The sequence below is a fragment of the Wasmannia auropunctata genome, unplaced genomic scaffold (assembly GCF_000956235.1).
Source record: "Wasmannia auropunctata unplaced genomic scaffold, wasmannia.A_1.0 LD336090.1, whole genome shotgun sequence".
Lineage (NCBI taxonomy): Eukaryota > Metazoa > Arthropoda > Insecta > Hymenoptera > Formicidae > Wasmannia > Wasmannia auropunctata.
This window is the reverse complement of record NW_012026800.1, coordinates 2,362,819-2,384,459: the sequence shown is the minus strand read 5'-3', so window position 1 is coordinate 2,384,459 and position 21,641 is coordinate 2,362,819. Positions and strand designations below refer to the sequence as shown.

Here is a 21,641-nt window from a genome sequence, read left to right as displayed (position 1 = left end):
TTTTAACAAAATTTTAGAATAAAACTTGACTTTTGTGAATAATTCTCTGTTTTTGTTACCATTAGTATATCTTTTCTCTCAGTGTACCTATTTCTCATTTTCCTCTTTGTTATCTCTCTCTATGTACAGACTCTATTATCAGGGTTTTCTTAAATTTTTGTGAATCGCGATCCATTTTTTAGAAGAAAAAACATCGTCTAGAAAACCCTCCTAACTTTAGTGAATAATGGAAAAACGAGGGGGGGGATAGAAATTAATTATACATTATTTATTAAATATATTTTTATTAACCTATTAAATTCGAACGCGTTTCAATACCACCCACCATGCGCGTAAGTATTTGAAAATTACGCATAGTAATGAAATATAAATTTAATAGTCTAAAATTTTCCGCGATCTACCAAATATCGACAATTGCAACTCACTTTGGGAATCACTGCTATATAGAGAGCATATAGAGAGCATATATTTATAATATATATGTGAAAAACATGAAAAAAACGATTTTGCTGGAAGGTTTAAAAATTTTGATGGATACAGATCTGAAAATAATTTTGATGGACCATCAAAATAATTTTGTTGGCGAAATCCAAACTGGTTACCAGAATATCAAAACATTTTACAGCAATGCTCATCATTTTTGAGTTTCGAAAAAAATTATTTTCACATCTGTATCCAGCAAAATTTTTAGAGCTTCCAGCAAAATCGTTCTCTTCGGGCGTAAATAAAATACTTTTTTTTTTAGTCTATTGTGTAAATCCTCGTTTGCGAAGAATTTTTACATCCATTACTCGAAAAAAAGCTGCACCCGACGCTTATGAAAAAACAAATTAACTTATGTCAGATGCAAAAATACAAGTCTCAAACTTTCAAACAAATAGGATTATATGCGATAAACAAAATATAATATTCCATGCAACAACTGCGTAGGAAAAAACCTTTAATATGAGGATGATTGTGGTTAGCCGTGACGTTTACTTTCCGCTAACTAAATTTGCATATCCGCGCCGCGTCGATAAACGTCGATAATGATTTTCATTCGATCGATAGGTGTCAAAATGACGTTGCGTGCGTGACACGCATTTCGCTCATTGTTCCACGCGTATATGTTCCCCGGCGCGCAAACGGTGAAAACGTGTTCAACGAACACCTCGCGTGTTCGTGCTTCGAAAAAAGCCTGTGGGAATATTGCTCCAATATTCGCGTCGATTGAAGTCAGAACTTGTAAAAGAGCCACCGGGAGAGAGCACACGGATCGTCGCATACATTAACAATTTGAAATATTGAATAATTCAATAATTATCCTTTTTATACGTAACGTGTTAATTTCTTTCTCAATTGAAATTTCCCGTTTGAAAATTTCCTCGAACGTCACGTTAAGCACAACGTTCAGTTGAAAAAAAAAAGCGAGTGGATTTAATTAGCACATTATCACGCTATTTACGGACTAATTTATTCCGTCCTGTACGAACGCGTAGATATAATTTCCATTCGCGCCCGAAGGTAGGGGAGAGCATAATCCAGCAGTTATAATTTAATGGAAAACAATGAAAACGGCCGACAATGCGCGGTAGGGGTGTTAGGCGCATTTACGATTGTGCGATACGATAGCGGGCGGGAGGCAATAACGGTCGCGAAAAGAGAGCCTGGTACGCGTCCGAGCGGAGTTTTTCATCCGTTCGAAACCTTTCGGCGCTATGATATTTTCGGCTCTATAACAATATCATAGAACATCCCGGGCGTTATTAAGAATCGAGCTTCGTTTACTGCCGCGACAAAAAATACAGTAAAAGTGGCGGCCATAAAAAGTTTTCGGGATCGAAAAACTTTTATTCGTTTTCCACCCATCCGTTCTCAGCCTCTTTCTCTCTCCCCTTTTTACCGCCCCTCCCCCCTCCCCGTTCCTCGCGCGCTTTGCTCTTCCTTTCTCTGCTCACCTTCGGTCGGCTACTACATGCCGGCAGGGGGAGGGGGAAGGGGGGGAATCTCTCTCTTTTGTGGTGGATCTCTGTGATCCCAGCTCTCGTTTACTAGAATATCACATCTGCCGTTGTGGAAATTGAGAATCGGTCTCTGCTTTTAACGCCGAATGACTTTCATCTCGCGCAACTGCGGGCCGCCAAACTCTCTATTTTTACTCCCGAATGAAGATGGGGAGTAGGCGATCCTCAAAGATTTCCCTCCTACCCTCCGGTAGCGCGGTGGAAGTTTTATGCACGCGCGTCCAGCTTATTTCAATTTATTCCGCCGCCGCCACCGCCGTCGCCGAGCGTATACCATTACGGTGTCACGCGTAATAAACCACGAGACTTGAATAATAACTAGACGCGGAGAGTCGTCGAGTCAACGCGAGTCACGCGAATGGAGAGGAAGACAAATGGCGGTGGTATAACGAATTGTTCGGCTCCTCGAAAATTTTCCCCAGTGCTTAGCGCGGACAGGGCCTCGCTCTTATATCAGGCATTATATCTTTCAATCGGAATCGAAATGTAACGCGACGAGGATCAATTCCGCCGTGGATTCTTTTTTCTTTACTTCGTTTTCGGGATCAACGTTTGATTTTGTGCGTAGCTTTGTTATTTTGATAAATAAATTGTTGTGGTGCCGCTCGGTGGCGCACCGCGAAATTCGACGCGATCGGGGAACACGGATCGATTGCTCGCGGGATCTCGGATTCGGCGCGCAATTTCCTTCTCGAATATCTCTCATGGTGGAGAGAGCGTGGAGCATCGTCCGATGGTTTGATCGTACCGCGGATCATTTCAGTTTCCTAAAAAGGAGGCTTAACGTCCGCCGTGGAGACTCTTAATATATCCTCGAGAGTTCTCTCAATGGATCCACCGGAAGGTGCTCGGCGCATCAAATCAGACGCTTTCCAGCGGAATGGCACGTGAAAAGTGAAAAGGATACTCTCTCCGTGTGAGCGCATGAGCGATATCTCCCTCTGCGAGGGGAAAAGGTCCGCGTATGGTCAGACAGGGGCGAGGAATACGGAGTCGACGATGCGTGGCGATACCGAACGGCTTTGTTCCCTCTCCCCGACGCGAATCGCCAGATTGCACCGAGTACCTAAACAGATTTTCGCATGAAGTGGAGTTAACCGCCAAAATTATGTTTAACTATAAAACTGGAAATAAACATTTATCTCTCTCGTCAAAATTCTGCTCTAAATAAACTTCGGGCTTAGAGGCAATAAATTTGGCGTAAATTTAATAACTTATTAAATATGAAATATTTTTCAATTTCTCATAAATTAGGATATATTTGCGGAAATTTGATATTTTTTGTTAAAATTGATCGAAAATTGATGATATTCTCAATTCTTGATTGTGGAAAAAGCTACTTTCCAACAATAAATCTTCCACTTTCAGAAATGATCTATTATACAATTTAATCGTCATAAATATATTAGGAGAACGCATTAAGAACTGCAGAATTTTTGGCAAAAAGGGGTGAAGGGGGGAGGCAGAATTTTAGCTTAATTAACTAAAAATCCTATAAATGGACTGTTGATTTTCGCCGAGATGAAAAGAGTAGAATTTCGCGCGTTCCATTTCTAGCTCAATCTATAACTTTTACGTTCTATTTCAATCGGCACGGATCCCGCGCATCTCGTGACGTTCCGCCTGGCCGTTCCCCTCCTCTCCTCCACCCCCGCGCAACAACCGTGGCGGTCGTTTCGTTGCCGTTATCGCGGAAAGAGTGCGGCAGGAGCGCGGCAGCGCGATGGTTCGTCAAATCCCCGGGATAACGCGTTACAGCGGCCGGCGTATAAATTATGTCGTAATACGGGCGATGGGCGCGCGCACGCTGTGTGCCGTGGACATCGTTAATATGTACGCTGGTACATATATACGCACAATCTCTCGCACACGAGACGAGCGAACCGATGCGGACCGGCGGCGGCGGTGCCGACGGCGGGCGAGAGAGCGAGCGCGCGGGTTGCTCTGCTCTGCTGCTGGTCGGTTTCCCTCTTGGCCATACGTTATTAGAGTAGTTGCGAAACGGAGGTTCCTGATAGCGCGGCACCACCGCTACCGCGCACGGCACACCGAGTCGAGAGATCGCACCGCTGCTCTGTATATTTGGTCCGGCTATACGAGCGTTGTTGCTGCCGGTCTGTCCAGGCCAGATTTGATACGACGCCTCGGCATTGTATGCCCGTTTCCGACGAGCAAGAAGCGATGCACACGATGCGCGCGCGCGCGCGCACACACGCGGGGCGGATAACGCGCCGTACGATCTAACGTATACACTGCAGCGGGCGATGTAACGAGCCGTGCGTAATCGCTATCGCTGAACTTGGGCGATACGCATCGACGGCTCTGCGTCGTACGACAGGCGGTGCCGTCCGAAGGAGGAAGGAGCGAGTTACGATAATACGCCGCGCTCGCGAAAGAGATAGCCGAGAGAGAGAGAGAGATCCACTCTTATTCTATTCCTCGGACTCTGCGCACTCCGACTTGAGCTCTTTTCCGCCTTCGCGAATGACTACTTAATGCAGAATCACGGGTACGGGGCTAAAATTACAATTTCCATGTCTACGGAGGAGGTGAGAGAGGGAGGGAGAGAGGCAGTTTAGAAGATGAACACTTACAATTAAAAGCTTCGCTGCAATAGCAGGGTAATGCATTTTTTCTAAAGAACTTTTCAGATTGTTAATCTTGGAGCCTTAAGTACTCACGCCGGGTTAATTTCATTTTTCGTTTGCACTCTTTTTTTTATAAAGAAAGAAGAAGAAGAAGAAGAACGAGGAGAGAAACTAGTGCCAATCTTTCGCTATTAGATCCGTGAGTTTAAAAAGATATTAAGACCGCTTTGTGTGTAAGACTGGTAAAGAGATAATCGGTGTCACTAACACGTGCAACAACTTCCTCTTCTCGGGACGCTTAAAAATTAAATATCCGGAAATTGCTATTATTTCAGTCTGCGAGCGTATTAGCTCCAGGAGAGGATTCAACTACAAGTGGAAAGAAAACAAGTTGCGGAACCGCGTTGTGATGGAAACATGAGCGTATCCTTGCACCAAAAGGATAAAAAATATAAGTGATCGTTTACAAACGACTGTTTAAGAAAAAGCACGCGAATTCCGAGGAGGCCGGCGTCGCGTCCGAAAGAGATCGCTGCTTGATCAACGGTGAAACTACGTCTATAAGGTGACAAAACGCGTGGTCCCAAAAAAACGCAATGGCCTATTGCGTTACGATATCCGTCACGCCCCATTGTCAATCGCGCGCGCGGCGCGTGCAAACCACTGAAACAAAAGCCACCGAAAAGCAAACGTCCCGCGCAATATCGACGCCGGTTTCAATCATCCCCGCGGACTCTCGAATTCACGCGTTTCCCAAAAGTACCCGATCGAGAGAGCGCCGCTCATTCGCGGCGCGAAGGAAAATGTTTGTTTACGTAGTCGTGAAAGCAAATGGTTACACGCGAGACTGAAAATAATCTATTACAAGAAAGAGGGGGAGAGAGAGAGAGAGAGAGAGAGAGAGAGAGAGAAGGGGACACAAACGTTAGAGCGCATCGGAGAACCGGGAGAACGGGAGATCAATAGCGCACTGTTGGGAAAACTCGAGATTTTCCGCGCTTCCGCTTCGCTCCCTTACCCTACCTCCTTCCCGTTGTTCGCCGTCGTTCTGTGCATTATGGGGTGTACTTTTGCTTGTAACGCGCACGCGAAGTAAACGGGCGGGCCCCGCGCGCGTGGCGCGTTGCAACCACCACCACCACCTATCGGGGGAAGACGAACCGGCTCGTAAAACTTTGTATCAGCCATTCGTAAAAGCATTCGGTACGCGGAGAATTTACTCTATACAGCCGTTGCAATTTTGCGACAGACCAGAGCCAGAGTCACAAAACTTCATCCCACCCGAACGGCCAATCGCTGGTTGACGTTTGTAGCGAGACGAATTCGCAAATTTGTTTTTTGTTAATTTTATCTGTATTTTTTCTTCTTTTTCTCTCTCTCTCTCTCTCTCTCCTCTCCCTTTCGGCATGCCTGAAGTTTTTCAATTCGATGTTTTATTGCATCGTTACACAATGGCTTGATTCGTCCCGTTTTCCCCGAGCGAAACGACCGCCGTGAAATATTTCACTGCGTGTAGCTTCCTTATTCGCACGCGCGTGCACGCGCGCGCAGAGGCCCTCATCGCGCGTTTCGAAATGTCGCACCGTATACCCTATATACGGCCCGACAATGATTTATCGGCGAATGGCAAATAAATTCCAGCAGGCAGGCTTACAAGAGTTCGCGTCTAGTTAATACGTCGCAAATGGCGAAATTTATTATCCATAAAATACGTCAATCATGCCCGCTGAACGCGATTTTATCCGGGCCGCTCGTCGACCGCGTTCGCGCGCGGACGGACCGTGGCGGCGTACAATAATCTCGTCGTCAAACGGCCGGCCGGGATCGATAAGTGCATCGAAAGCAAATTCGAAAATATATATGTATACAGACACGTATATCCGGCCACGGCGCGCGTTGATTTATGCATCACGCACACGCTCGAGCGCGCAAAGCCGATGGCTTACATTATTTTTAATCTCGGCTTGATCGCCGCCGCTGTCATTTTCGACACAACATCCCGTGGACGTTCAAAGCCGACGTTACGCCGCCGGAAAGCCCCGTCGTCGTCGTCGTCGTCGTCGTCGTCGTCGTCGTCGACGCACGTCCGTCTATGAGTAACGTTACAACGTATAATATAAAGCCCGCGGAACATAAATCCATATTTTCTCTTGGAAGCTCTCTTTCGGCGCGTACAACCGAATGAATAATCGTGACCTAAATAAATAAATACTGGCCGCGCGGTGACGGTATAAATATCGGTAAACGCGTGATGCTTGGTAAGTCTGTCGATTCGCGACGTATTTTCTTTCTCCTCTTGATCTAGTCATTTCCTTCAAAATACATCAAACAAAATCGCATTCTCGTTAAAACACACAGCTAACACGCGTAAAGTGCACAACTTTGTAAACCTAGCACTTCAACTACTAAAAAAAATGTTCAACTATATGCCACAATTAAGCGCTCACTCATTGCTAATTTATTACTTCTACCTGTTTACAGGAAATTAATATCAAAAATAGGGATGCTGACTTCACGTTATACGCTAGCAAAATTCCCACTTCCGAAAAACAGAGTATGATAAAGAAAAAAATAAGTATATCAAAATTTTTTACGACCTGTAATCAAGGAGCGTAAAGTCAGCACCCCTTTTGATATTAATTTCCTGCAAATGGATAGGAGACGATAAATTTGCGACTAGAGCAATAAATTAGCAATGAACACTTAATTATAATCAAACTTTGTATTAGTGATGGCCTAGATTCACAGAAGTATGTAAAATACGAATGTAAAGCCTTTGTATCCGCGATGCTAGAAATCGCTCCGAGATCTCGGACAAACGAAGAATTGACCAATCGCATTGATCAATTGGTTGAATTGTCCAAATGTAATTTGTTAATTCTTTCTGCGTTCGAGAACTCAGAGCGCGATTTCTAGCATCGTGACACAAAGCTTTAGGTATACGAGTTCCAATCAGGCATCGAAGACAGCCTTTTGCGGGGAATAATCTCGAGAGGTATGCAGATCTACAGTGTTCCGGGAAATGCATCATTCAGCACGGAGACACTCCATCGGATTATCATTGACATTTCGCCGGTGTCGTCCGAGCAGCGCGATTTGATACGCGCGTATACACCGATAATTCGCGCAAATTTACTATTCCGTGTGAGCATAAACAATCGCGACATCAACCGTAAGCAGAATCGCGGCCTATCTCTGCTCTCGCGGTGTTTCTACCCCGTGCTGCTGCTGCTGCTGCGCATCGTGAGGTTCACAAATCTCCGCTTAATCGTGTTGCGATTACCGCAATAATCGGAACCAGCGGAAGCGCCAACCGTACTCTCGCCGAGAGAGAGACAGTTTTGCTTGCGCGATTAAACGGTAACGATAAAACTATTGTGTCGCGCCCGGACCGGACGACCGCAGTCGTCGTCGTCGTCGTCGTGAGTTCGTCTTCCGTGATATGGAATCTACCAACGTATTCTCGAGTAGTAAGCTATTCACACGGTCGCGACGAACGTTTAACAGCGCGCGTAAACGAAGCTCGTATAAAACGAACGACGCAAAAAACGCCCGTAAAATAAATATAGCGTCTACGGTATATACGCACACACACACACACACACACCGACTTTTTTACGCGCAACAAGTCCGAGTCGTCGCGTAATTTCGTGCGAGACGCACGTTCTGTTTGTTTTAGATATACGTAGACAAACTTAAATATATGTTTTCTACACGTGTTTTATATACATAAATACCAGAGTGGCATTAAATAATTACGCAATTTCGTAGATAACGTCATGTCTCGTCGATGTATAAAGGTAGCGTATATACAATTTGCGATCGGCGCGGTGTTCCGTTTCGTTACGATCACAGCGGCGGCGGCGGCGGCGACGACGACGGCGACGGGGCCGTTTACGGTGAATTAATCCGAAATTATTCATCGCAAGAATACGCAACGTTTCACTCGACGTTTCATGCAATTTATTCTGCGTGCATCTCCGCGAGAGCGAGAGCGTGCGCACGCATACGCGTAATGTGACGTGCACGCGCGATACACCGAATGCATATGCGCGCGAACCCGGCGGAAATATGTATGTGCACACAGGCGGCAGAAGAAAACTGGGCCGACACCATCCACCCTCCCTCTCCCCCCTCCTCCCCCTTCCTCCCGATCGCATTTTGCGTATATACGGGCGATAAATTACACGTCGCTCATGCCGGCGCGCGATGAATGGAGTCCGGCCGAAAAATTCAAAAATCGAAAATTCATGAAAAAAAAAATACTAAATCTGATTTGTTAACGTTCTACTTTTTTTTTTTATTATTCGAGCCGCGCGATTGCCGAAGCCGATTGCGTCGACGCTTTTCGACGGCCGACTTCCGTGACGTGAATCAATTCCGGCGCGGCGGTAAAAACGTAATGGTGACGTAATGCGAGGATAATACGTCATTAGCGAATCGTTATTTCCTGCAGGATTCCTCCGCTTCAATCGCCCCCTTTTTTCGCTGAGCTCCGTTCTTCCTGTCAAACTGATTGCGAGTATACAATCGAAAAATGACCGAGTATTTATAACGGATTAATTGCGTCGTTTCCTTCCTTGTTTTCGAAGGGGGATACCGTGTCAAGCGTTTATCACGCAGGAAAGTAAAATCGTGTCGAGTTTTTGTCACAAATGGCTCTGACTCGCGAATGAAATGTGTCAGGTTAAAAGTTATACGATTTAAGAGGTCTCGAAGTTCGTATGGAAAGCTGTATGAAAAGCGATTTGACTGGCGAGATATCGGTGCGCGCGTATCAAGACATCGTCGGGAAGCTACGCCAATATTAATTGCCAACGTATCGGATAGTATTCGCGCGCAGCGTGGCGTGTAATGTAATTTGGCTGTCAAATTTACCAGAACCGCGCATCGCCTGTAGGATATAACGCACACGCGCATCCCCCCTCTCCCCGCTTTGTGTGCGAAGGAATCATGTATTTCGCATCAATCGGCTCCCCCCCCTCCCCCCGATCGGTTTCCGACTTCCGAATTTCGGTATTTTCGCACGGGGAAGAAGAAAATTGATGTGTCGCACGGATGTCGGTACGCGGTGACAGCCGCGAGGCGCGGCGCGTGTCGTCCCCGTGCAGATTTACCGTAAACGCAATCGCCATGATGGTTGTAATTGAGGTGGGCCATCCATCTTACATTTGTCGGTCGATGAAATATACTTTATTACGACGACCGGGGAGACGTGTGGCGAGGGAAAGAGATACGGGGGAAGGGGGTGGGGGAAGAGGAGGGACCGGGGAGAAACGTACCGCCGCGCGTGCAACCGATCGCAATCGGACCTATAAAGTACGTGACACACGACACTATGCGATACGACGACCGGGAGAAACGGTATTCCCCCGTCTGATGTGTGCGCAACGTTTCCCATATCCTCCGACGACAGGTGGATCACGAAGGAGCATCTCCGACAATCTGGACAGACGGACGGGCGGGATGAGACGGGACGGGACGGAATAGACGGGAGAATAGGTCGGGAATTGATTTATCGGGACGATACATCAATTCTTTTAGCCGCCGTATATAATACGCTGCGCGCGCTCGACCGCCGCTGTCAAATGCGAGAAATCAATTATTATGGAGTGCGCGCGGCGCGCCCTAAGACGCCTTCCATTTCTCTGGTGTTGCCTCTCTCTCTCTCTCTCTCTCTCTCTCTCTCTCTCTCTCTCTCCGTGCAAGTTTCTTTTCTCCTTCTTTCTTATTTTTTTTTATACATCCAACTTTGGCGAAACTTTATTATCAACTTTTGTTATCAAAGTTCCCAACTCATCTTGCGACTGGCGATGCGATAAATCTTAAAAAGATAATAAACAGTAATTTCTCGAAAAACGAGTGGCGCGGCTCTCTTTTGTCTCTTTCTTTCCCTCCATTCCTCCCGCGCTTTACCCGCGCGGAAATTCCCCCCACTCACGCGGGGGAGAGAAAAGTCTCGGGCGTATTTTTTTGCACGGGGGCTTAAATATTTGCGGAGCGTGAGCCGAATATCGTCGAATAATCCGTTCGAAAGAATTGCCAAAAATTTGATATTCGCTACCGCGGCGGCCGCCATCGCCGTTCGCGTCGTCATCGTTGTCGTCGTCGTCGTCGTCGTCGTCGTCGTCGTCGTCGTCGTCGTCGTTGTTGCTGTTGGATGCAGGCCGGGATTCGGAGGTTCGCGTTCGACAGCTGGAGATATTATGCGACGCATATCAACACGGTGGATATCTGTGCAGAAATGCGCGCGCGGTCGTTCGGCTAGAATCCCGGCGCGCGGCTACGAACATTGGGGATTTATCGGGATCGTACTGGCACACGCACAATAGAACCGGAATTATGAAAGACCCGGTCCGAAAGTTTTTGATAGGCTCTTTCTTCTCGTGTCGGAGATGGATTTAGGTTTCCCTCCCCACCCCGACTCTCTCCTCCCGAAAACTAAAGTTTTTCATTGTTCCATCGCAATCCTCACGAGCCGCCCTTTTATACCGCCCGACAATGGACTCTATCCTGTCCCGCGTTATTGTATGCATCTCTTTTCGCATTAATATGCCGGCCGAAGTGTAAAGTTCACGCGGAAAGTCAACATCGGCAAGTTATCTACGCGGCGGATCGTATCCTACTTCGCAATGTATTATTTTTTAGATACTCTCGCGGTGCTCCTTCGATGGAAATTGAGTGCGAATTAAACATTTATCATTTTTTTCGTGTATAATCAATTACTTGAATAATTCACAGAAGTAAGACGGTAGCCTGAGTCTCAAAATATATGTCGTACATACATTTATTACATATTAATAAGACTGCAAAATAGCGGGATTACTTTTCGCGACATCCTCGCCGAGGGAAAAATCGATTTCGAAAGGAGGTTTTAATGCAGGAGGTTCAAAGGGGAATTTTTTCGATAATTCATACGAATTTACATTTCCGCGGATTCGCATATATTTTTTCCGTTAATAATTTATGCGTTGTCTTTCGCGTGGGCAAAGTTTCGGGATTGAAAAGTTGGACGACGTCAGAGGGACCGCCGCCGCCGCCCTACGGAGCATCTTCATTTGCGTATCGGAAATGCGGATCGCGAGGAGGGGGAGAGGGGAGGGAAGTCAAAAGAAATCGCGGGAATTGTTTTTCATTCGTGAACGAGCGAATAATTAATTGTCCCGAGCTTCTTGAAAATACGCTTCTCTCTTTCCCGCGAGGGAAGTGACTCTGCTCTCGCTTTCTCTCTCTCTCTCTCTCTCTCTCTCTCTCTCTCTCTCTCTCTCTCTCTTTCTTGCGCGCGCGCGCGGCGGTCGGATTTCTTTTCTCCTGCAGCAGCGCGAGCAACAGCGACGGAGAAAAATCAAGGCGGGAAGAACTGAAACAATCAATTACCTCCCAGGGACGAGTCCTAATAAGAAAGTTGTTGCCCCTCCCCGGCGGATAGGGAAACTTAATATGCCGCGTGCATTCGGTCCGCCGCGACCGAATTAAGTCGCCTGCCTCCGCGGCGACGTTTGCTTAAGTGCGGACCGCCGGCCTGCCTGAAAAGAGAGCGAATAAAGCGTCGCTTGCGCGCGAAAGCTTTTTCGAAGCTTTTAATCTAATTTCCCCGGCAAAAGACGAAAAAACGTACAAGTGCGACAGTCGTTCTTTTCTCTCGCATTTCGGGAATCGATACAATCTCTCCGGTCGTCTCACGGCGAGCCGCCTGTTACACGCACCTGTAGGACCGTGTAAATTTTCGCATAAAAATGCGCATCTCTCGCGTGTCGAAAATTTCAAACGAATTTGCCGCGAAACGCAATGACGCGAATTCCGCTAATTGGATACAAGTCGCCGATTGCTTTTTTTCCCCCGCACGGCGCGGCGCGTCGAGCTTTCCGAGCGTGAAAACAGCGCAAATAAAAACCGCGGGGGCGACAGGTCATTTTTGCATTTAATTGCTGGATCATTCCCTTATCTCACACAGTGGCAAATTGGCGATGGGGGTTTGTCGGCGGTAAATTGATTGTGTCCTACAGAGGCGGGATGTTGAGCATATAGCGGCGCAGCAGCACACCGGGCAGAGGGGAATTGTGCGCGGATGTTGCGTACGTGTTGATATGAGGGCAGCGGAAGAGTGTGCGAATGTACGTGTGTTTGTATGTGTCTGTCTGTGTGTATGTATGTGTGTGTGTATAACGTTATTCTTCATTCTTCATTTCCCTGTTGTAATTCACGGCGCTCATCGCCGCTGGTTCGCGTTACCAAGTGCCTCCTCCTCCCGCCTTGTATTTAACCTTAAACACAGGACTCTCTCGCGTCGTTATCGAGCGCGTTCCACGCGATAGACCGATAAAACCTCCCCCCGGGTGAGTCGCGGACGTGGGGCGCGGAGGAGCCGCACAAGCGAAGAGTTACCCTACATTTTCCCCTGCGGTCGCGCGAAGAAGATCGAAACACGGGGACTCTCTTTCGCTTTTCTCCTCCCCGTGGCTGTATAAAATTGAGAGGTGCGTTATTTTTATACGAGGGAAACGTATCTCGCGCGGATAAACCGTGAATAAATGGCTCTTCATCGCCGCCGCGGTATCTAATACCGATGAAAAATAAGGGGGACGAGAAGGAGGAGGGAAGAGGACTGGTAAACTACTTCGAAAATTAAGCGTCGTAACGCGTACCGAAAGATAACCGCAACTCGCTGCAACGTGACAAATACATTACGTTCGCGGCGGCGGCGGCGGAGGGTAGAGGAACAGGAGGAGCGGGTGCGTGTTGTGCGCGCGTGTATACGTGTGGCAGAGGCCAGATACCCACGCACAATACCCGCGGACGGTGAAACTGGTGGAAGCGGATCCCGACCCGCGCGCGCGAATGCAAACTGTGGCAATTATTCGAACCGCAGCTGCGCGCGGAAACTTTCCCGTAACAGATCGCGCAACGATTAATAATCTATATTAATTACTGCAAAATGCAGATATGCAATTCGAAGACGATAAAATCTTCCCCCTCTCCGTCCCTCGCCTTCCCCGTGATCGCGCGCGCCCGCGTCTTCGAGAAACCGCTAATTAGTCTCCGCGAGAATTACATCGCCACTCGACGCGCGCGCGCCCGCACAGGGGTGAAAGCGGGGAGACGATAATAATTTCCGCGCGCGGCTTCCGCGAGAATAGCTTGGAAAAATCAGCGCGGCTACAAGCTTCGCCGCGGCGGATTCCTTTTCTTTGAGGATTAAGGATCGCGAGAGGTTGGAAATTCCTCGAATTCAATTCGGGACAAAGAGGGGATCGAAGTTATTCGATCGGTCGAAATCTTGCTCTCCCGCGCTTGGCAATCTTCGATCCTTAATGCGTAATCTGACGATGGGAGGAAGGCTTAAATGATTTGGGGAAATATTATTCGCTTCCATTCGTCAACCGCAGAGAATTCCCGATCGACATAGGTTACGATGCCGGATTCCGCAACGAGGAACGGAAAATTCCGAGAAGCTATTCAGGCACTCACCGAGGAAAAGCAGGGATCGCGAAACACCTTCTTATCCGACATGCCTTTTCCTTACCCAACTTATCCGATCCGACGGAATTTCGCGACGCGTTGTATCGTCAAAATTATCTCGAAGGACGACGATCCGGTGGGATATCGATCACGGAAATACCATTCGATTACAATCGCTGATTAATTGACACGCTAAAACAATCGCCCGTTAATTTATTTGACACTCCCGGTTATCCGCGAGCGATGGGCATCAATCCGACGGATCGTTATCGATCCTGATTGCGTTTCGTCAATTTTCTATTCGTCAATCGCAGAGAGTTCCTATAGTTGAGATATTCTGTCCCTGCAGCTGATTCCACGACGTGGAAAAAATTCCAAGGAGCTAATCTTTATTAAACGTGAAGAAGCAGCGATCGCGAATCTTTTCCGACGTGACGATCCGACGGCATTCCACGACTTTACTTAACGTAGCCGCGTTGTATCGACAAAATTATCCCGGATTCGACGGGATATCGATTACAGAGACACCGTCCGATTACAATAACTGATCAATTAACACGCCCGTTATAGATTTATTCGACGCTTCCGGTTTTCCGCGAGCGACAGGTCGCACTGCTTCCTGGACGAGCGTCGGTTCGACGGATTATCGTCGATACCGATCGCGATTCGTTTTTCGTCAACCGCAGAGTTTCTAATCAATGTTGTCGATACCTGTCGCTGCGACAAGAAACGAAAAAATTCCGAATTCCGAGAAGCTATCCAAACAGACACTCACCGTGCGCCGCGGAAAATCGACGTTTTCTCGTTAAGTATATCTTTTCACGCTCGACGTTCATTTTTAACGTCAAAATAGATTTGCGTGATCTAAAGTGATGCTTGATGTATTCATCAATTTTAATCATATAATCTGTTCCGATGCTAAAAATGAGCGTCGAGCGTCAAAATGAAGTATCTTTATCCCCTGGCACCCTTCTCGAATATGGCGGCATCGGCGGGCGGTGATCCCACGCTTTCTCCGACGCAGCCGCGACGCGACGCGTTCGTATCGGCGAGATTATTCAGGGGGACACGGCGGGATCTCGATCACGCAGATCACGGTAGCGCCATTCGATCACAATCACTGATTAATTGACACACCAAAACGATCGCCCGCGTTAGATTTATTCGACACTCCCCGGTTTATCCATTGAGCGCGACGCAAGCTCCGCTTCCCGACGGGCGTCCCCGCGCGATCCGACGGGATTGTCGTTGATGCTGATCGCGCGAATCGAGACGCCACTTTCGGCGCACCGCAACGATACCCGCCCGTGGATTTACTCTCGGCACTCTCCCGATTGATTGATTCGCGGATGGATTGCGATCGATATCGCTCGCGACGTTGCGAAGCGCGCCTCGATGTTGTTACGCCACCGCTCCGGCTATAGACATAGGACACGTAACTAGTGTAGACTTACGCGCGTCCCTCACCTTAATCACGCGCGGGCCGTGCGTATGCAGATGTTAGAGACAGAGTGCATTGTTTTTGGAACTTTATTTAATTCGACGTTGCGCGGAGGCTGTCACGATCCGAATTTACAGTGTCTTTTTTTTTGCTGTTGCATTAAAGAGGAAGTTTCAATTTATGAAATAATAAAGCCTATCAAAGTTCCTTTTTCTTTGTAAGCTTTCTTTGCGTGCGGTACTTAATTGGGGCACACAGTCCCCGTTACGTTAATGAGATAACAATCGTTCGTGAAATCTATAATTTTAAAATGTCTCTCAACTGGCTTCAAAGTAATATTTTCTAGATATATTCTTCTGTTATATTAGAAATAATACATCATATTTTATGATGTTCATCGTTTTATATTATATGATATAATATTGAATATTTTTTCTTTAATAGATATCTATGATCTTATCATGCAGGCAGATACACATGCATGTTTTTTATATCTATAATGAAATGTGTTTAAGATTACGGTTTTTTTCGGAGAGATTCTTTAGAAATAAGAATAAAATATTACATCGTGTCATAAATGATGTAAATATATATAGTATATATGTATATCTATGGGTGCACAAATATCTTGAAAATTATTAATATTTGATAATAATGAATCATAAAATGAATGTTACATATTATGAACTAATTATGATAAATCGTTAAATGAACATTATATTATAAATGAATGGTATAAAATTTTCAACGAATAAGAGATATAGAAATCGAGATATCAAATTGCCATTATTAAAATCATATATAGGTATTAAATTATCGATGTATCGATTTATGTGGATATCAAGCAATTTTTAGAGTTCCTCTTTCTTTATATATCTATTACTGAAATTATATGCACGTGAAAGATCGATCTCGCAATCAAATAAAACATCTTAAAAATATCTTAAATGTCTTAAAGACATTTAAAGTCATAAATTGAAACGTAAGATATTTTAAAGACATTAGAGACAGACATCTTTTTCGGTTTTAAAATTTTTAAATGTCTCAAATAGCCTCAAGATATATTCTTCTGTATATTAAAAATAATACATTATATTTATAATGTTCATCATTTTATATAACATGATATAAATTATTGGCTATATTATTTCTTTAATAGATCTCTATGATCTTATTATGCAGATACACGCATGAGCGTCTTTTTTTTAAATTTTGGCGAGAAAATAAATAAATTGAGAAAATAATGTCGTCGATGTTCAAATTTTTTTGAAACTATCGTCGAGAATACTTGAATTGTGAAAAGTCGCGTCTCATATCAGCGCTGTGGCCACTCTCGTACTTATTCATCTCAGTGAATAATTAATTTGCAAGGCACGAAAAACGTCGAAAACTGCGATACGAAATTCGCTACCTGATCGCTTAGCTTTTCGGGCTTTCACATGACGCGGAGAAATTCCTGGTCGACCCTCGTCTTTCATGTGTGAATTTCGAACGTAATCTTGAAAATTATTTATCGTTGCCTGGAATTTCTCAACTCGTTTTCTTGACAGTTTCATATGTTCGCAAAGTTACCCAGTAGTGCGTTACCATATTGCCGTAAATTACAAAGCAGTCGGCGCGCGTCGAAAAATTCAGACATATTAGTATCCATTCATCGTCAATTTTAGGATCACTTTCTTTCTATTGCCCTTACGTAATATAGCGCTGCACCACGGGATTGCGTTCGCGTAAAGGCGTAGGATACGCGCGGCGTTATCTCAAGAATTGCGCATTTGCAATTTGAATACCTCCCGCAGTTCTCTCTTCTTCACATCGTAGAATTCTCTAACCAACATCATCTCCCGAAACATTTTCTTAATGCAGTTTATAGGAGAGTTTCGCGTAACTTTACGAGGCAGGTTATAGACGTATATTATCATATTGAGCCTTTCAAAATCGCGCACGAAGATATTTTCTCCCGCAAATTATATGAAAAAAAAAAAAAAAAAAAAAAGAAAGAGAGCTATGGGGATGAGTATCGACTAGGATATTAGATCGTCTAACTCGTACAGAATTTTTCGCAGCGATTTTGAAGTTCATCGCATTTCTCTTTTTTCTTTTTTGCCGCGAGCGTTCGCGCAGCGACATAGCGTCGCGCGTGACTGCACGTAGCGAACGGGTTGAGTTGTCAAAAATGTCATAACGCGGCCTCTGTTATTTTCAGCATCGACGAGGACGGCCCGTGGAACGCGACCAAGGAGATCATAACGCCGCACAACGACACGTTCTACACGGTCGAGAACCTGAGGCCGTTCACGGTGTACAGCTTTCGGGTGGCGGCAATAAATGCTTTAGGACGCAGCAAGCCCAGCCAGGCGTCCTACTACATGGTGACCCTCCGCGAAAGTAAGTCTCGCGATTTTGATTTTTCTCTCCTTCTCTCCGCGCGGATCTCTTTACTTCGCTTCTGCGTTCAAAGCAATCGAAGCGTTTTTATCGGGACAGTAACGGGATATTCGGTGAATCATTATCCTTTCTCAAAACAAACGAGAGCAGGGGATATAAATTACGGTTTTAAAGAGGCGCAGAGAATTGTGCCTCTATATGAATACAATGTATAACACATTGTAAAATTTAACATAAATAATTACGTTAGAGAATTTATTAAAATTTGATATCCTGATAGAATATGTGTATTTACATATCTGCAGGTTTCGTTAAAACGATAACATATTATGGATATCCACACATACAATTAATTATTATAAATACTTGTGTGACTTATTACATATGTATAATATAAAAATATTAATTTATTGACATATTAATGATGTATTACTGTATGCTATAAACAATGTACGCTTGTGGGAATTACAGCGGTGGTGATGACACTGATTTCACGGTAAATCGAAAACAGACCGTTCTGATTAAGTTATGCGCTTCAGATTTTCATATTACCTATTATCAATTTATTGGAAAAATTTATAGAAAAAGCTATCAATTAGCGCTATATAGAATTTTCCTCTAAATAAAACTGTCGCCATATGTGAAGCAATTTTTATCTTTGCTTCTCTTTATCTCCTTTCTCTCTCTCTCTCTCTCTCTCTCTCTCTCTCTCTCTCCCTCCTAGAAACATCGTAATAGTAAAGTTTTCCGGCGAGGGCCAATATCGGCTTTAGGATATCCTCTCGTCGCGTACATCTGCGCTTCAAGCCGATTCAATCGTCCAAATTACATCTCCCGCAGGCTATCAAAACGAAGTTTGTCGACCACGATGACGCTGAGTGGCGTCATGCTAAATTAAATGGTTGACACCCTCAGGTCGTTAGCGCGCCCGAGGGAGGGCACAAAGCGTTTTCACGACGAAAGCGGAAGAAAGTGACGAAACTCTGGCCGAAAAGAGGAAAGTCCGAGAGAAAGAGAACAGCGGGGTGGGGAAGGGGGAGCAGGAGGGAGGATTGAGAGCGCGGCACGACCAGTTCTTGGCATCCGGAGAGGCGAGAAGAACCGTCCAGAGGACGGCTAACTAAAGAGGCGCTAATTGCAGCCGGCAGCCGGGAGCGCTGCAAGCAGGCTCGAGTCAAGCCTATTCTTTTCCTTTTGTTTCCTAATTCCTGTCTCTTTTTTTCTTTCGCTCTCGTTCTCGCTTTCTCTCTTTTTTTTCGCTCTCCTTCTCTGCATCCCCCTGATCCTTTCTTTCGTCGTCGTCGTCGTTCTCAACGTCATTCTTCCGCTACGACGTTATGAAATAGGTTGAGCGGGTTGAGACTTGCACGAGGCCAAGAGCAAGCCAACCCTATAAATTCCGTCGTGCGCGGCCGCGCGCAGGAGGATGGCCAGCAACGTGCTGCAGCCATATATACGCGCCACGGACGACAAAGTTTGCGAGTGCGAGGACCATCTCTCCGTTCCACGCTCTCTCAACCCTTTTCGACCTGGATTCCCGCGCGTCGCTGATCGCAGAGGCCCCAATTACCGGGGTAACTCTCGCACGCGCGCTTACACGCGAAGGGCCAACTCGCGGTCCAACGGGAATTAGGTGGCTCGTGGAATGTAACCATCCTAGATGGAATTCCCGGTTCCATTTTTAACGGATGAACGAGTAAATGCGTGAGCACTGAATTCACGTCTGTTACAGCTCGCTGGGTTTTTTCCTCGTTCTCATGTGCTCTTCAGTGCGCTTTGCGCTTATCATCCGTAAAGTACTTACGGAAATATTACCAGGATCAATCGGAATAATTGACGCTTTTAAAGATCTTACAATAATTACACGTGTTACCCAAGGGAATATAATTTTTAATAAATGTCCTGCATAAAATTTGATTAATATTTAGCTGTCGCTTGATGAAATGATGGTAATATTTCTGATTATCACGCAACATATATTGTACTATAGTAATATTGCACTACATGTTTAAAAACTATTTATGTAATTTATTTATATTTGCACAAATTTGTACAAATTATTATAATTAATTGCATTTAATAATATAATTAATAGATTATTTGGAGATTGGAAAGAGAAAATTTGACATTCTTTATACAGTCATACTTGCACACACACACACATGCCTTTCTTAATTATTTACACATTAATTTATATTATCGCGGAGAGGGCGGTAACATATTACATTATATTATTAACCACGTAATATGATATTAATAACATGCTAATTAAGTTTTAAATTGAATGTATCGATTGCCGAATATTTTGGATATCGTCCGCCGGTTTGCTATTGCAACAAGTTTCAGTGTCACATTTCTCCCCGCGCGTCACAACTACCTAAATTGACATTTATATGTCGTTAAATTTAATCGTAACAAGGATATTTTCGTCCGTGAACTATTGCTTTCACTCTAGCTATGCATTCGTTTCGGTGGATCAACGATATTTATTTAATACTCGTGTCCGCCGATCCGCGCCGACCTCGTTTTCGAGATGTTTCATTAAAAAATTAGAACGCAATACTATAGTTACCGCCAGGTTTATTTCGCGGGCGGACGTTGCGTGGAAAATCGATGCTTATTAGATACGCAGCCTGCACGTAGCCTATACGACCGGCGCGATGGGGGCTCATCGTTCCGTCGCGTGAGATGGGAATAATTATTCGGCTATCGAGACGCATCCGTATTGCCGAGCCGGATTTCGCCAATGCGGAAGTGCGCCCATGTGCGTGTATACGCACACATCCATGTCAATAATTAATTTAAACACCACCGCCCAGAGTCATCACCGGGCCCGATGCGCGACGCGTCGCGTCGGGAGAAAAATTCGGCACTGGAGCGATATTATATCGGCGTGTGTCGGCGAATCGCCCAGGAATCCTGTACGCGCGATTACATTCGCGTATCATCGACGTCGGTATTTTTGTAATTTCCCCGCTGCAATATTGCACGCGATCCGATCAGCTGTGCTCGAATTAACGTTTTGAGATAACGCTCGCGATAAAATCGAGGTAATTCTCTCTCTCTCTCCCTCGCTCTCTTTTTGCTTTGCTACGTGACTGCGACATACGGCCATTTTCCCACGACGGTTTAGATTCGATCGCGCTTCGATCGAGCCGGTCCTTCCGTATCGCCGGTTGACGAATATCATATCCGGGAAATATAATATTGTTGAACTCGCGCAGTTTGTTTTTGCGCGATGTTAAGTAACGCGATACAGTGCGCGGGAATTTTTATGTATTAAAATAAAAAAAAACCGGAAAAAAAACTTTCTCGTGAGATGCAGCGTGATCGAAAAACGATACGTTCATCGCGGGCGAAGCGCACCGCCGCCGCACGCCGGTTCGCTTCGCGGCGGCGAGAATGAAATGCGGTCGCGATATATTCGCGTTGTCGGCGCAACGCGGAGTATCGTATGCACTCGAAATCGACGGTGTACGGCGCGGCCGCAGCCATATAGAAGTAACAGAATAAGTATTTCCGCGAACGTACCTATATTTCTGCGAGCACAGCACGCGCTCCGCGCCACACGAGACATTTCGTACGACACTTACGACGTTTCTTCGCGCAAGAGAGACAAATAAGACGGAGGGAAAGGAGCAAAATAAAACACTTTTTTCGCGCTCAAAATTCTTTGTGATACACATTCTATCGTTTCTCCATCCTGCAGCCTGCGGCAACACTTTCGCGCGCTCATCACTCTCTCTCTCTCTCTCTCTCTCTCTC

The 21,641-nt window shown here is 45.6% G+C and overlaps 1 protein-coding gene across 6 annotated transcripts in view; it reads left to right on the top strand.

Moving 5' to 3' along the window:
* The window catches only part of LOC105447892 (tyrosine-protein phosphatase 99A), a 279,292-nt gene that overhangs the window by 231,072 nt on the left and 26,579 nt on the right, over nucleotides 1-21,641 (top strand). For all 6 annotated transcript variants that reach the window (XM_011686166.1, XM_011686168.1, XM_011686167.1 and 3 more), the window contains exon 5: nucleotides 17,695-17,876. In XM_011686166.1, the coding sequence (XP_011684468.1) occupies nucleotides 17,695-17,876 (182 nt within the window). The remainder of the gene's footprint in view (nucleotides 1-17,694; nucleotides 17,877-21,641) is intronic.